The sequence below is a fragment of the Schistocerca serialis genome, chromosome 1 (genome assembly GCF_023864345.2).
Source record: "Schistocerca serialis cubense isolate TAMUIC-IGC-003099 chromosome 1, iqSchSeri2.2, whole genome shotgun sequence".
Lineage (NCBI taxonomy): Eukaryota > Metazoa > Arthropoda > Insecta > Orthoptera > Acrididae > Schistocerca > Schistocerca serialis.
In genome coordinates this window covers 1,064,759,148-1,064,777,064 of record NC_064638.1, presented here as the reverse complement: position 1 = coordinate 1,064,777,064, position 17,917 = coordinate 1,064,759,148, and the positions used below count along the sequence as shown (strand labels likewise).

The window sequence follows — 17,917 nt, the reverse complement described above, 5'->3', positions numbered from 1 at the left end:
TGCTGTCACATGATATTTTCATTTGGAAATCACACCAAACCGTTTACAGATACACATTCACAGCTATACTGCTAGAAGAAAGTAACATCGACATCTGAACGAATAATTCGGTAGCTCTGTGAATGAAACTGCATTGTCGCAAATTACGGAAACAGTGCAGCAAGTGGAAGAGAGATTCTCACAGTCTAGTTTGTAACTTGCGGTTAGCTGCTCGGAAAGAGAACGAATTTTACTGGCTGCTAGCAGTTAATGGTTGGGGAAGCGCAAAATGGCTGAAAATAGGGCTGCCTTACTACATGACACGAACTATAGTGTTTAGTTGTGCAGGTGCTTCCAGTGTGGTAAAGAAAGTCTGACTAATAAAGAATGAAGTGACAGATCTTATCTCTACGAAGAACTGTGAGTCGCAAGTAAAGGGAAGATACTGGTGCTCATAGACTTACTCTAAAACTTGTCCTATTAATTCATACCATTCGTTGATGTTTATATGCACTAAATGCAAACAGCAAAATGTTATCAGCCAATTGGATATGGTTCATGCATCTTGCATTACTACATATTCCTTGCTTGTTTTTGCAGTTCCAAAAATCTGAAAGATTCATTTTGAACTCATGGTGTCCTGTAGCCTTTAATGAATGACACTGTATGTATATAATAAAGGAAATTCTTGTATGTATATACTTAGACAAGGCTACTTGCTTTAATTTTTATTTATATAGGTCAGGCTACATGCCCTACTGAAGTGGTCCCACAGGAGATACACAATACATAATACTATGTTTTATCTCGAATATGTAGTTTAATCTTGGAAACACTCATAATTTCAGGATCACGATAGCAAATATCCTTCAACTTTCCCCACAGAAAGAAATCCGGGGATGTCAGATCTGGTGAACGTGCGGGCCATGGTATGGTGCTTCGACGACCAATCCACCTGTCATGAAATATGCTATTCAATACCGCTTCAAACGTACGCGAGCTGTGTGCCGGACATCCTTCATGTTGGAAGCACATCGCCATTCTGTCATGCAGTGAAACACTTGTAGTAACATCGGTAGAACATTATGTAGGAAATCAGCATACATTGCACCATTTAGATTACCATCGATAAAATGGGGGCCAATTATCCTTCCTCCCATAATGCCGCACCATACATTAACCCGCCAAGGTCGCTGATGTTCCACTTGTTGAAGCCATCGCCGATTTTCCATTGCTCAACAGTGCATATTATGCCAGTTTACATTACCGCTGTTAGTGAATGACTCTTTATCGCTAAATAGAACGCGTGCAAAAAAAATCTGTCATCATCCTGTGATTTCTCTTGTGCCCAGTGGCAGAACTGTACACAACGTTCAAAGTCGTCGCCACGCAATTCCTGGTGCATAGAAATATGGTACGGGTGCAATTGATGTTGATGCAGCATTCTCAACACCGACGCTTTTGAGATTCCCAATTCTCGCGCAATTTGCCTGCTACTGATGTGCAGATTAGCAGCGACAGCAGCTAAAACACCTACTTGGGCATCATCATTTGTTGCAGGTTGTGGTTGACGTTTCACATTCGGCTGAACACGTCCCGTTTCCTTAAATAACGTAACTATCCGGCAAACGGTCCGGACACTTGGATGATGTCGTCCAGGATACCGAGCAGCATACATAGCACACGCCCGTTGGGCTTTTTGATCACAATAGCCATACATCTACACGATATCGACTTCTTCTGCAACTGGTAAACAGTCGATTTTAACACGGGTAATGTATCACGAAGCAGGATAATGTCAGCACTTGCGGAATGTTATGTAATACCACGTACTTATAAGTTTGTGACTATTACAGTGCCATCTATCACAAAGCAAAAAAAGTGTCCTTACCTGACACTGTCATCCATCTGGTGAAATCTGAAGCAAATGTTGTTTCTGGCAAATCTCCACATCACTGAGAAGTAAATACTAGGTCAAAATGCATACTGAAAGATCCGTGGTCGACTACGATTCAAACCCTCATAGATCCAGGCACACTATTTTACCTCTAGACCTCTAGGTCCGACAATATATTCTTGTCTGTTATAGGCATCGTTTAAAAGATGAAGCTGCCTGTATTTTACAGTACCTCCTCACTTGAATATGCATACTTCACCTTTTAACTTACATTCATTCACTCTTGCTAATATTTATTCCTCAATAGTAATAGTATTATTACCTCCAGATGGAATATTTACTGTCACTGCCGTTTTGCTATTCACAGTGTCAGTCTCATCCACTGGAGCACTGACACAGGCTGAGATTGACCTCTGTGCATGAGGAAATGGTGGTGTTACACTTGTGTCTTGTAAGGAACGAGATGATCGATAAGATGGTGACTTAGTTCGTGCTGGGGAACTTCCACGAGAACGAGGAAACTGTCCATCAAAAGAGGCACGTGGCAAATGTCCATACAATGGATTATGTTGCTGATTCAATGAACATTTCTCATTGTTTGTCACTGCCGTGCCTATTACATGTGATATGCACCCATCAATGCTTCTCTTCAGATCCTGAAATACAAAGAATTGACTCAGGAAATATGTAAATGCAATGGAAATAATGTTGAACTCGCAAAGTGATACACAATTTATTTTAAACAAATTTCAGGTACCATTATACAATGTTACGTAACTTCAGTTATAATACCGGAAAGTTGTGTTGATGCAAAATATCCAATGAAACTACAGTTTAAAAAGGAGGAGGAGGAGGAAGAGGAGGAGGAGGAGGAGGAGGAGGAGGAGATGTAGTAGTGTTGGCTTCTGAAGATAATGTAATTTTTATCTGTTACCTAAAAAAAAAAAAAAAATCAACAAAATGAAAAAATTTAGATCAATTTGTATGCAATTAATGCAAGACAGAAGTTCATGATTTACAGTACAATTAAGGCATTAAAATAAAATGTAATTTGCAATGTTAGTCGAAAGAATGGCCCCACACATAACAACCTACATTGCATGTCCTCATTTCCTGCTTATAGCCATTAACTTCCTGTTATTTCAAGAGATCTATGCAGACTGTTACTTCATAGCAGAATCAGTTAAATATCACACTAGGAATCAAATGGTGTAATCCACTGATTCATACCAAAAATTCCCCTTGTTCACCTGCAGTTCACTCATAGTGAAAGTTGAGAATACTTTACAAATTCCCAAATTTTCTACAGCTCATTGGTAGCAATGTCACTACAGACTGATCAAAAGTTCAAATAAAAACTCTGTATGGTTGAATGGAGATTAAAAAGAAACCTCTCAAATGATTGTCCAGTGCTTTAAACAATGCTCAACCTCTCTCAGTAATTTTACAGAACAATTAATACAGAAATCGTTTGCAACACAATTATAGTTTTAGGAATAATATAAGAAGTGGTGCAAATGTATGGAAAATACTCTATGTTAACTGAGTAACAAAAAGGACCGATACTTTAAGAAAGAATGTGACGACAATGCTCCATGGGTTCACTGCAAAACTACTTCAGTTATAAGTATCAGCTTACTGAAACTTACCAATACCCCAGAGCAATATTAAGCTACAATTCTGTGTAATATCATGCACTTACTTTGAAACAATCTATATGTAATTATTATTAACACATTATTATGTCAATGATATTTCCAGTACATACAATTCATTTTCTTAAACAATCTTTAACAGCAACTCTGTACGGGTGATTAATTCATCAATTATATTCTACTGCAATATAATCCTACAAAGATCGTTTTTACCACCATAGTGCTTTACTAGGCATGGTCTTGTAGGAGATGGTGAGTAGTTGCCTTCAACCAACCTTTGAAGTGACTTACACAGCCAGTTGTAGGGGGCCTACAGCTTAACATGGATTCCAAACCACAGTGCAACTTGGCATTTCTCAAAATATGGTAGCCCTTTGATTTCTTTTTTATTCATAGTCTTGACTAGATAACTAAAATCATCTTTAAAAAAATCAAAATAAAATGTTTGATGTTGTGTGTATTTTATTTTCAAGCAGGGCAGAAAGGGAAGGGGGAGAGGGAGAAAAGCAGAGAGGGGGCAAAAGTGAGAGGGGGGGCAAAAGTGAGAGGGGGGGCAAAAGTGAGAGGGGGGGCAAAAGTGAGAGGGGGGGCAAAAGTGAGAGGGGGGGCAAAAGTGAGAGGGGGGGCAAAAGTGAGAGGGGGGGCAAAAGCGAGAGGGGGGGCAAAAGCGAGAGGGGGGGCAAAAGCGAGAGGGGGGGCAAAAGCGAGAGGGGGGGCAAAAGCGAGAGGGGGGGCAAAAGCGAGAGGGGGGGCAAAAGCGAGAGGGGGGGCAAAAGCGAGAGGGGGGGCAAAAGCGAGAGGGGGGGCAAAATCGAGAGGGGGGGGCAAAAGCGAGAGAGGGGGGGCAAAAGCGAGAGAGGGGGGGCAAAAGCGAGAGAGGGGGGGCAAAAGCGAGAGAGGGGGGGCAAAAGCGAGAGAGGGGGGGCAAAAGCGAGAGAGGGGGGGCAAAAGCGAGAGGGGGGGCAAAAGCGAGAGGGGGGGCAAAAGCGAGAGGGGGGGCAAAAGCGAGAGGGGGGGCAAAAGCGAGAGGGGGGGCAAAAGCGAGAGGGGGGGCAAAAGCGAGAGGGGGGGCAAAAGCGAGAGGGGGGGCAAAAGCGAGAGGGGGGGCAAAAGCGAGAGGGGGGGCAAAAGCGAGAGGGGGGGCAAAAGCGAGAGGGGGGGGCAAAAGCGAGAGGGGGGGCAAAAGCGAGAGGGGGGGGCAAAAGCGAGAGGGGGGGCAAAAGCGAGAGGGGGGGCAAAAGCGAGAGGGGGGGCAAAAGCGAGAGGGGGGGGCAAAAGCGAGAGGGGGGGGCAAAAGCGAGAGGGGGGGGCAAAAACGAGAGGGGGGGCAAAAGCGAGAGGGGGGGCAAAAGCGAGAGGGGGGGCAAAAGCGAGAGGGGGGGCAAAAGCGAGAGGGGGGGCAAAAGCGAGAGAGGGGGGGCAAAAGCGAGAGAGGGGGGGCAAAAGCGAGAGAGGGGGCAAAAGCGAGAGGGGGGGCAAAAGCGAGAGGGGGGGCAAAAGCGAGAGGGGGGGGCAAAAGCGAGAGGGGGGGGCAAAAGCGAGAGGGGGGGGCAAAAGCGAGAGGGGGGGGCAAAAGCGAGAGGGGGAGGGCAAAAGCGAGAGGGGGGGGCAAAAGCGAGAGGGGGGGCAAAAGCGAGAGGGGGGGCAAAAGCGAGAGGGGGGGCAAAAGCGAGAGGGGGGGCAAAAGCGAGAGGGGGGCAAAAGCGAGAGGGGGGGCAAAAGCGAGAGGGGGGGCAAAAGCGAGAGGGGGGGCAAAAGCGAGAGGGGGGGGGCAAAAGCGAGAGGGGGGGCAAAAGCGAGAGGGGGGCAAAAGCGAGAGGGGGGCAAAAGCGAGAGGGGGGACAAAAGCGAGAGGGGGGGCAAAAGCGAGAGGGGGGGGCAAAAGCGAGAGGGGGGGGCAAAAGCGAGAGGGGGGGCAAAAGCGAGAGGGGGGGCAAAAGCGAGAGGGGGGGCAAAAGCGAGAGGGGGGGCAAAAGCGAGAGGGGGGGCAAAAGCGAGAGGGGGGGGGCAAAAGCGAGAGGGGGGGCAAAAGCGAGAGGGGGGGCAAAAGCGAGAGGGGGGGCAAAAGTGATGGTGGGGCAAAAGCGAGGGGGGGGGCAAAAGTGAGGGGGAGGCAAATGCGAGGGGAAGGCAAATGCGAGGGGAAGGCAAAAGCGAGGGGGGGCAAAAGCGAGGGGGGGAGAAAAGGGAGAGAGGGAGAGAAAAGGGAGGGCGGGAGAGGGGCAAGAGTGGGGCAGAGAGAGGTGGGGGTGAGTGGGGCAGAGAGAGGTGGGGGTGAGTGGGGCAGAGAGAGGTGGGGCAGAGAGGGCGGAGAGGGGGGCGGAGAGTGGGGCAGAGAGGGGGGAGAGTGGGGCAGAGAGGGGGGGAGTGAGGCAGAGAGGGGGGGAGAATGGGGGGGAGAGTGGGGCAGAGAGGGGGGGGAGAGGGGGGCAGAGAGGGGGGGAGAGTGGGGCAGAGAGGGGGGGAGAGTGGGGCAGAGAGGGGGGGAGAGGGGGGGAGAGTGGGGCAGAGAGGGGGGAGAGTGGGGCAGAGAGGGGGGGAGAGTGGGGCAGCGAGGGGGGGAGAGTGGGGCAGCGAGGGGGGAGAGTGGGGCAGAGAGGGGGGAGAGTGGGGCAGAGAGGGGGGGAGAGTGGGGCAGAGAGGGAGGTGAGGGGGGCAGAGAGGGGGGAGAGTGGGGCAGAGAGGGGGGAGAGTGGGGCAGAGAGGGGGGAGAGAGATGTAGACAGGGGGAGGGGGGAGGGAGGGAAGGAGAGGGAGGGAGGGAGAAGAGGGATGGAGGGGAAGGGGAGGGAGGCCGGAGAGAGAGAGAGAGAGAGAGAGAGAGAGAGAGAGAGAGAGAGAGAGAGAGTTTAATGGACAATCTAGCTATATTAATGTGACTACTGCCTACGTTTGATATTAATGTGCAACAACCACTCACAGACGGCAGGTGGCAGCACTAGCAGTGGATGGGATATAAAGCATGTTGAAGGACATGGAAAGCGGTGCAGTTGTCATTATGTGAAAACAGAGCAATATATCCAAGTCCGAAAGTGCTTGAGCATTGGCTTTTGAGTTAAGAGTGGAACCATCCACTATCCACAACTGGTGCCCAGGCAATTGTGATGCACTACGGGCCATAGATGACAGGAATGAATGACGGCTGCTGTGAACTGTATGGGTGAATAACTTGCAACTGGTGAGCAACAGGTCACCCAAATGAACCAAGGGACTACTAGGAGTCTTCCCTCAAAGCCAGATTAGCAAATAGTGCTGCATGTGGGCCTCTGCTGCAGGTGCATGGTTCATGGCACCAAGCTGACTGCAGTTCATCAGCAAAACAGGCTGGAATTTGCACACAAATACCACAACTGGACATCCCCTGAACGGTGACAAATGGCCTTGTCGGATGAATCACATTTTATACTGTTGGCGTTTGCAACGTGAAATGTCTCACAGCAAACAATCTGCAACAATCATCAAAAGGGTTCACGAACAATAGCATACTATGGCTGATCTTGTCATTGTGGCAGGCATTATGATCAACTTAAGTATGACTCTATCCTTGGGGACCATGTCCACCCCTACACACAATTTGTTTTTCGGGTCAATGCATACCAAGTGGTCCAAGAAAAAAATAATTGGTTGCTTGACCATCTCAGAAAAATTTTATATTTGCTGGGCGAATTACCCAATGTTTAGTAGTCACAAAAATATATATATATTTTTTAATTCATTGATTATTATCCTGAAATTGCGGACATATTTGTTCCAGGCCGCATGCGTTTTTACACATTTGCAAGCATCTACATTTTTTTTTACAACTATTCAGTAGTGGATTGTCCTAAGCCTTTTAGATAAAATGCATTTAGTTCAACACACTCTGGGCTACAAATTAACATCATTATCACTTAGCTGAATGTATTCTTTAACATATTTTTAACAGTTTGAAGTTATCAACCACAAATTTAAAAAACTCAATTTTTGAACAGTAGTTTTCCAAGGGAAGATTAATTTCTCAGCTTTAATATTTTTTCTGCAATTACACTCTATAGTATAGTTACTTTTTATAGAGTATCAATGGTGAGAAGCTAACAATTAAAAAATACACTATTTAAAAAAATGAATTTTTTAAAAAAATTTCCCTTTTGTGGCCTGTAATATCTTTGTTGGGGGACCAGATAAAAATCTGAACATTTCACAGTTAACAGACCTTTATGATATCAAACTTCAGTATAAATTACAACTTTGAGATTCAATTGGAAGTTATGGAAAAAAAATTACAAACACGAGTCAAAAATATATTTTTTAACATCTGCTATATCTAGGCTTAGGGAATAAAATGTATCAGTTACAGTACATAATTTAATCATATCTATGCTTACTTACTTTTTTATTGAAAATAAGCCTACTAATTACATTATATTGTTCTCTTGTTATCTGTTCTTAGTACATCACTCACTGAACATTTGAGAAATTTGTTCACTCAGTTTGGGTGTTAGATTATAAGTTCGCCCAGTCACAGTTGTAAATTCCATGGGAGACAGCTTCCTTAGTACATTTTTAAGTGGCATCCAAGCTTGATCCTTCTCAATTTTTTAAAAGATGTCCTTGGTCCTGGAGGGTGATAAAATACAACATGCACATCTTGGTTTTGACAGTCAATATTAGCAACTCCGCCAATCCACCACTGTTCATCGTAAACACAGGCGCAGTTGATGTGATCTTACACTTCAGTAAGTTGAGTGAATGGGGTACAAAACAATGAAAAGATTAGTGCCTTTAATCTTCTGACAAGTGTTGTACCTTTCCTTCAAGACACTGTCATAGACTTCTTGTACTTCCTCACATTGTACAAAAACATAGGTGATATGATTGTCATCGGTCCACTGCAGACTTGCTTTTACGACAGCTCGCTTTGTTGTACCCTTGACACCATCACAAGCATTCTTCCCATGGCATGAAGTGAAAAAGTGCCAGTCTACATCATACCCAAAATCTTCTTTATAAAAGGAGATGTTAATAAATTTTTGTTTTTATATTGACTTGCAGCCCCATCCGAAAAGTAAATCAGTTTTTTTATGGAAGGGTGGTTCTGTTTAATGTAGTTTGTTAATTTTAGTTGAAAAATGTAAACTGCTGTAGTGTTGTGTTCAAGGTAGTCACTTACAACACAAAAGCTGTGGCTCATTAGTTTATCTTAATCTTTATAACAGAATGCAAATGTATGAACTGTGGCCTGTTTGTTTACCCAGTGGCGGCGTTTTACTTCATCTTGAACAACAAAGGAATAATTTTCGAAAAAGTCAGCAAGAACTAAGCATTCATCAGCTGCCAATGTTTACTTCCTTTCTTTAAAAAATTTACTTTGAGCTTTTCCAATAAAATGAGGCATTTTCAGATTTTCAAGGTTAGCCACCAACAGTTAAAAAAACTCTTCTCGTGATTTTATGACTGTCACTATTTCAGTTCTATCTTGTGTCACCCATTGTTTGTATTTTATATTGTCAGGCATCAAATTGACTACTTCGGATTCTTCAAACATGTCAAGTAAGGCCTGTTTGCCAGGACAATCTCCACATCATACAATTGTAATTGTCAACAACTTCCGAAAGGTCTTTATAGTCAACTCTTAGCTTGGCCCCATCTATCATCAACTTTATGTTCTCATGATACAAACACAAACATTATGGGTGCCAGATGCCCCTGCAACAATACACCATCTTGGTCTCAACTCACAAAACTTCGCAAAACTTTGATCTTCCAAATTTAATGTGAGGATTTTCTTTTTTAAATTCAGTGAATAGTTCATTTAAATTGCACAATATTAACCTTTTTTGTCTTTGAATCTTAGAAGCATTTTCTTTCACAGAAACACAGTCTCTTTTGCCAGACATCAAACGGCTGTTATTGTCATAATCATAATATTTACTAACTTTATTGATTGTGTTTTCATCTACCAAATTAGATGCACTTTTCTTTTGTAATGCTGGTAAAATTCCCTGTTCTTTTACTGATTGCCTTGTTAACTTAACAAGACGTTCTTGCACATTTGATTCATCACTAACTTTTGCTCTACTCCAAGAATTTGGCAGTAAACTGATCATTTTATCCTCTTTGTTTGAAGTATTGTATTTAGTTTCTATCAAATCATAATATTTGGTTGGTGAAGTTTTAGAACTTCCATCTGTTTTAGTACAAATTTTATTTTGAAATGAAACTTCCAAATTATTTTTGACTGTAGTTGCCACTTTCTCAGTTTTTGTATTCAAGGCACTTGGTCTTTTATCTTGACTTAGTTTTCTAATTTTACTAGCAGCTGATATACTCATGATTTTACAAGCTGTATCTACTTTTTTAACGGTTGCTGATAAGTCACAAAATTCTGAATCTGAGGTTTCACTATCCTTTCTCTTGTGAATTACAAATACCTTAGAATAACATGTTGGACACAATGCTTTTCCTGGTATGAGATTGAGAAAAGGGCTCTCATTTTTAGAATAATGATCAAATGTTATTTCTCGCAGGCCTTTTGTTATCGGTTTCTTATGTTTCTCAAAAGAGTCCACACAAGTCTAACCAAAAAGGTGATGAAATTTTTTAAGTATTTCATTTCATGGTACTTGCATATTGATTTGACCTCTGGGCCGACTCATAAGTAAAACAACACTTTTTCTTCTTCATTGTAATCTTCGATTAAAGTAATGTCTTCAGGATACATTCCATACACACTTTTATGACATGCTTCATTAATAATAACACCAACAGAACACTGACACACCATTTTTCAACTGCACACTTCAAGAACATCTAGCTAAATAAGTGTGAGTAGACAATTGTTGGTGTAAGGGGGAAGGCAACAATCAGACTTGTATAGGCTTGTAGATGCAATTGATAGCCTGCTGAAACAATTACCACAGGTTTGTTTCGACAAATAATCATTAGCTAGTGTAATGTGGTGTGTTACATTATGCAATTGGTATACTTTATTTGATTAGCCTGGTCCCCCAACAGAGATATTGCAGGCCACAAAAGGAAAAAAATTTAAAAACCCATTTTTTAAAATAGTGTATTTTTTTAAGTGTAAGCTGCTCACCATTGATGCTCAATAAAAAGTAACTGTACTATACAGTGTAATAGCAGAAAAAATATTAAAGCTGAGAAATTAATCTTTCTTTGGAAAACTACTGTTCAAAAATTGAGTTTTTTTAATTTGTGGCTGATAACTTTAAACTATTAAAAATATATTAAAGAATACATTCAGCTAAGTGATAATGATGTTAATTTGTAGCCCAGAGTCTGTTGAACTAAATGCATTTTATCTGAAAGGCTTAGGACAATCCGCTACTGAATAATTGTAAAAAAGTAGATGCTTGCAAATACACAAAAACACATGCAGCCTGGAACAAATATGGTCAACATTTCAAAATAATAAAACATAATTTTAAAAAAAAATATTTTTGTGACTACTAAAAATCGGGGAATTCACCCAGCAATTATAAAATTTTTTTGATATGGTCAAGCAACCGGTACTGGACCAGTTGGTATGGATTGCCCCTTTCTTGAGCCTGATGACATCCATCACCAGAACAACGCAACATGTCACACAGTTTGCAGTGTACATGCGTGATTCGAAGAGTACTAGGAATAGTTTATCATACTCCTCTGGCCACCAAACTCCTTGGATATAAATCCAATCGAAAATCTGTGGGACCTCCTCGATCAGGCTGTTCACACCATGGATGCTCAACCAAGAAACCTACTGGAGGTGACCATGGCACCAGAGTTGGCACGGTTCCATATCTCTGTCAGTACTTTCCAGAACCTCACTGACACACTTACTGTACGTCTCACAGTGAACAGTGCTGCAAAAAATAATTATTCAGGCTTCTGATAGGTGATGCCATTAATGTGACTGGACAGTTGGTCACCTAAACATCACAGTTAATCTAAAATATATCTCTTTTGGTGAGTTTAGATGAGAATTGCTATTTTATCATTTCAGAAAGAATGAAACACATTTCTTGTACAATAATGTTTAGTCGAAACACTTCTGCCATGGAAAGACAAAAAGAAAATTTACAAAGTTATGTGCAATTTAGACAGTATATCATATCCTGTTGCATCTTTCTCGGCTTAAGGGCTTGGATGAATGTGACAATGGCATAATAAAATCTCTTCTTCTATATACATACTAAATCATTTCAAGAATTAAAGTGTTGAGAATGCTTACTAATAATTTCCATTTATGTAACTTTACATTACAGTAATGAACCATGAACCTTGCCGTTAGTGGGAAGGCTTGCTTGCCTAGCGATACACACAGCCTTACTGTAAGTGCAACCACAATGTAGGGGTATCTGTTGAGAGATCAGGAAAACATGTGGTTCCTGAAGAGGGGCAGCAGCCTTTTCAATAGTTGTAGGGGCAAGAGCCTCGATGATTGACTGATCTGGCCTTGTAACATCAGCCTAAACAGCCTTGTTGTGCTGGTACTGTGAACGGTTGAAAGCAAGGGAAAACTACAACTGTAACTTTTCCTAAGGACATGCAGCTTTACTGTATGGTTAAATGACGACGGTTTCCTCTTGGGTAAAATATTCTGGAGGTAAAATAGTCCCACATTCAGCTCTCCTGGCAGGCACTAATCAAGAGGAGGTCGTTATCAGGAGAAAGAAAACTGGCATTCTACGGATCGGAGCATGGAATGTCAAGATCCCTTAATTGGGCAGGTAGATTAGAAAATTTAAAAAAGGAAATGGATAGGTTACAGTTAGATATAGTAGGAATTGGTGAAGTTCGGTGGCAGGAAGAACAAGACTGCCGGTCAGGTGAATACAGGGTTATAAACAGTAAATCAAATAGGGGTAATGCAGGAGTTGGTTTAATAATGAATAAAAAAATAGGAATGTGGATAAGCTACTATGAACACTGTAGTGAATGCATTATCGTAGCCAAGATACACACGAAGCCCACGCCTACCACAGTAGTACAGGTTTATATGCCAAGTAGCTTCGCAGATGATCACGAGATTGAAGAAATGTATGATTTGTTAAAGGAAATTATTCAGATAGTTAAGGGAGATAAAAATTTAGTAGTCATGGGGACTGGAATTCGATAGTAGGAAAAGGAAGAGAAGGAAAAGTAGTAGGTGAATACGGACTGGGGGTAAGGAATGAAAGAGGAAGCCACCTGGTAGAATTTTGCACAGGGCATAACCCAATCATTGCTAACACTTCGTATATGTGGAAGAGGCCTGGAGACACTGGAAGGTTTAAGATAGATTATATAATGGTAAGCCAGAGATTTAGGAACCAGGTTTTAAATTTTAAGACATTTCCAGGGGCAGATGTGGGCACTGACCAAAATTTATTGGTTATTGTAGATTAAAACTGAAAAAAAAGTGGGAATTTAAGGAGGTGGGACCTGGATAAGCTGAAAGAACCAGAGGTTGTAGAGAGTTTCAGAGAGAGCATTAAGGAACGATTGACAAGAACAGGGGGAATAAATACAGTAGAAAAAGAATGGGTAGCTTTGAGAGATGAAACAGTGGAGGCAGCAGAGGATCAAGCAGGAAAAAAGGAGAGGGCTACAAATCCTTGGGTGACAGAAGGGATACTGAATTTAATCAATGAAAGGAGAAAATATAAAAATGCAGTAAATGAAGCAATATAATAATTCCAAGCCCAAAGCAGGTGTTGACAAGTGTGAAACTACACAACAGAAAATATAAAAATGCAGTAAATGAAGCAATATAATAATTCCAAGCCCAAAGGAAGCAGGTGTTCACAAGTGTGAAACTACCCAACTATCAGTTTAATAAGTCATGATTGCAAAATAATAACACAAATTCTTTACAAACAAATGGAAAAACTGGTAGAAGCCGACCTCAGGAAAGATCAGTTTGGATTCCATATAAATGTCGGAACACGTGAGGCAATGCTGACCCTACGACTTATCTCAGATGATAGATTGAGGAAAGGCAAACCTACATTTCTCGCATTTGTAGACTTAGAGAAGGCTTTGAAAATGTTGACTGGAATACTCTCCTTCAAATTCTGAAGGTGGCAGGGGTCAAACACAGGGAGCGAAAGGCTATTTAAAATTTGTAAAGAATGCAGGTAGCAGTTATACGAGTTGAAGGGCATGAAAGAGAAGCAATGGTTGAGAAGGGAGTGAGACAGGGTTGTAGCCTATCCTCAATGTTATTCAATCAGTATACTGAGCAAGCAGTAAATGAAACAAAAGAAAAATTTGGATTAGGAAGTAAAATCCATGGAGAAGAAATACAAACTTTGAGGTTTGCTGATGACATTGTAATTCTGTCAGAGACAGTAAGGGACCTGGAAGAGCAGTTGAATGGAATGGACAGTGTGTTGAAAGGAGCAGATGAACATAAACAAGAGTAAAACGAGGATAATGGAATGTGGTCGAATTATATCAGGTGATGCTGAGAGAATTAGATTAGGAAATGACACACTCAGAGTAGTAGATGAGTTTTGCTATTTGGGGAGCAAAATAACGGATAATAGTCAAACCAGAGAGGATATAAAATGTAGACTGGCTATGGCAAGGATAGCATTTCTCAAGAAGAGGCATTAACACTGAGTATAGATTTAAGTGTCAGGAAGTCTTTTCTCAAAGTATTTGTGTGGAGTGTAGCCATGTATGGAAGTGGAACATGGACAATAAATAATGTAGACAAGAAGAGAATAGATGCTTGCAAAATGTGGTGCTACAGAAGACTGCTGAAGATTAGACGGGTAGATCATGTAACTAATGAGGAGGTACTGAGTAGAATTGGGGAGAAGAGAAATTTGTGGCACAACTTGACTAGAAGAAGGTACCAGTTGATAGGACACATTCTGAGGCATCAAGGGATCACCAATTTAGTACTGGAGGGAAGCGTGGAGGGTAAAAATCATAAGAGATCAAGAGATGAATACGCTAAGCAGATTCAGAAGGATGTAGGTTGCAGTAGTTACTTGGAGATAAAGACGCTTGCACAGGATAGAGTAGCAGGGAGAGCTGCATCAAACCAGTCTCTGGACTGAAGATCACAGCAACAACCACAACAACAAAGACATTAATAACAGTAGTACAGAAATACTCACATCAAAATCATTGTCAGAAAGATACTGTGTGTTTTCAGGTTCACATACAGTCATCAAAAAATCAAGACCCTGGTTTGCCCACCGTGGTCGAAGGCCTCTTCCTCTTTCACACCGTTCTCTGACAAACTTCATCCACTGCTGGGCAAAACAGATCAGGCCATGTGATAGTTCTGTTCTCACTTCACCTGTTACTAAACGACAGACTTCTTTGTGATACTGAAAGACAAATAGTAAAACAGTTACAATTAATTTTTGACGTGATTACAGGAAAAGGGCAAATACCAGGTACTGGAACTTAAGCTCCTCACAGCAAACAAGCAACTGTGTTGATGTTCTTCATGATAAGCAGCCAGATTTCATTTTCCTGATGAGACAATACTTCGATGTCCCAACTGACCACCATCTTTCAGTGAGATTGCAGGTTCACAATCATGCCAGCATGATTGAGCACCTGCAATCCCACCTGAAGTGGCGGCATGGTGTCGTCAGGGTAATGAAGTATGGTGGCGTACCCGTGAAAAGCAGCAACATTTATTATGCCAGAAAAATCTGTGTATTCACAAGCAACTGTGTTAATTGAATTATGTTTTATTTTTTCCTTTTGGTTAATATGTGCAAACATCATTTTAAAATAAACAAAAAATACAAAATTTGAAACCAATTACATAATGAGGTCATTTAAAGGGATCTGTCTGGTGTAATAGTGTTCATCTAGCTCTACACATTTACAGTGTTCTAATCATGTATATCGGATCACTGAATACATGCTAACCACAACAGTGGAAGAATCACTGAATTTTGGTAAACAGTAAAATGGTCTTAAAGTTTCAGTAATCTACATGCAGTAAAAAAATTTAGCTGTTTAACGTATCATATGTAATAGGTTTCACATTAGTCTCAAGAGTAGAACATCCTTTATTTTATTGTATTGTATTAAGAAATATACCAATACTAGGCTTCAGAAGTTTTTATATTTGTAATATATTAATGGTTAGATTTACTTTCAACCAGTAATATACAGGGTGATTCAAAAAGAATACCACAACTTTAGGAATTTAAAACTCTGCAACGACAAAAGGCAGAGCTAAGCACTATCTGTCGGTGAATTAAGGGAGCTATAAAGTTTCATTTAGTTGTACATTTGTTCGCTTGAGGCGTTGTTGACTAGGCGTCAACGTCAGTTGATGCTAAGATGGCGACCGCTCAACAGAAAGCTTTTTGTGTTATTGAGTACGGCAGAAGTGAATCGACGACAGTTGTTCAGCGTGCATTTCGAATGAAGTATGGTGTTAAACCTCCTGATAAGTGGTGTATTAAACGTTGGTATAAACAGTTTACAGAGAATGGGTGTTTGTGCAAAGGGAAAAGTTCTGGACGGCCGAGAACGAGTGATGAAAATGTAGCACGCATCCAGCAAGCATTTGTTCGCAGCCCAGGAAAATCGACTCGCAGAGCTAGCAGAGAGCTGCAAATTCCACAATCAACTGTATGGAGAGTCCTACGAAAAAGGCTAGTTATGAAACCTTATCCCGAGGCGATGGATCGGCCGCCAGGCAGCCCGTGACAGAGCACTTCATCACTGGCCTCCAAGAAGCCCTGATCTTACCCCCTGCGATTTTTTCTTATGGGGGTATGTTAAGGATATGGTGTTTCGGCCACCTCTCCCAGCCACCATTGATGATTCGAAACAAGAAATAACAGCAGCTATCCAAACTGTTACGCCTGATATGCTACAGAGAGTGTGGAACGAGTTGGAGTATCGGGTTGATATTGCTTGAGTGTCTGGAGGGGGCCATATTGAACATCTCTGAACTTGTTTTTGAGTGAAAAAAAAAACCTTTTTAAATACTCTTTGTAATGATGTATAACAGAAGGTTATATTATGTTTCTTTCATTAAATACACATTTTTAAAGTTGTGGTATTCTTTTTGAATCACCCTGTATTTTAAATAAAAAAGCTCACCACATATAGGAGCTAAAGAAAACTGTTAATTTGCACAGGCCAACTGCAGCATTCAAACTGCGTCGATGTTTTAATGACTTATAACTGAAGACTAAACATATATTATGCCAACTGAAGGTGGGTGAAATCTCAAAAGGCATATTGGTATAATAAAAAAATACATAAAAGAGTGGTTGGTTGCTGTATTTCTTAAATTAATATAATCGACAGCTATGGAGCTCAACAATCAATAAAACTGATAAATTATCCTTTCATTTTTTAAATGTACACTGTGGTGTAACATTTTAGTAACAAAAAGAGTAAAAATCCTAACAAATTTATAGATTCACTTCCATAATTCTGCAAAGGTAGTACATTAAATTTAAAGGACAAGCATCTTTCTGCTACAGGTGTGTGTTACTTCAAAGTGGAACTTTGTACTCTTATAATAACCAGAAAATTATTTTAAAAAAAAGTTATGACTATCATTTTGTATTTTTCCCTTAAATAAACAGATTATGGTACAGAATCAAACAACTCTCCTCCTCATATCTACTTCTGAAATATCAGTGTTTCCTAAATAACCTGTTTGACGGAAGAAAGTGTTAGAGTGAGCTTAGTGCCCCTTATCAGTTATTATAAAGAGAACACCAGCTCAGATTTGGGAGACCGGTAGGAGGAATCAACAAGGACCGTTCTGAAAGAACCATAATGGCATTCACCTGCAATAATGTAGGGACATCAACGAAAACCTACCATGTTTACCCAAGTACAAGACAACCCTGAATATAAGAAACCTACTCCCCCCCCCCCCCCCCCCCCCCCCCTCCGCTCTCTCTCTCTCATTTTTTTAAGAGGCTCCTTGAGAAAACTTTACTTTTTTTTTTACTGACAAATTATCTGCCTAAAAAGATAACATTATACCTATTCTAAATTTATGTCATTTGTTGATTCTCTACATTTTGGTAATACAAGGACAAATACAATAAACAAACAGAAATGGTTTGCATTAATCTGTGGACCATTTTCTTTTCTATCTTTTTTGGTTGCTAAGCCCTTTGTTTGTACTGTCACTCCTAACACTGCTGTGAAATTTATATCTTCATTGTCACAAATAATTAGGTCTTTTGCCAAATATATTACAATGTCTGAGATTGTGATTACTGTGGGATGCAAGAACACAGCTGTTTTTATCTGAATACATATGGTGAAACCCCACTTTTACACTTTTCCAGGGACTCCAAAAAAAATGGTGTAACACGTGGGAAAATGTAAAATGTGGGAAATAACATTTTAAGATGTAAAAGTTAGGTATAGGATGCCCCCTTGCATTTTTGCACTTCATGTACAT

General features: G+C 41.1%; 1 protein-coding gene across 2 annotated transcripts in view; it reads right to left on the bottom strand.

The window, feature by feature from the left end:
- Positions 1–17,917, bottom strand: part of LOC126415753 (mitogen-activated protein kinase kinase kinase 4) — a 212,394-nt gene that overhangs the window by 45,133 nt on the left and 149,344 nt on the right. For both annotated transcript variants that reach the window (XM_050083454.1, XM_050083455.1), the window contains exons 16-17: positions 14,625–14,840; positions 2,199–2,532 (exon numbers count right to left, since the gene is read on the bottom strand). In XM_050083454.1, coding sequence (XP_049939411.1) covers positions 2,199–2,532; positions 14,625–14,840 — 550 coding nt within the window. The remainder of the gene's footprint in view (positions 1–2,198; positions 2,533–14,624; positions 14,841–17,917) is intronic.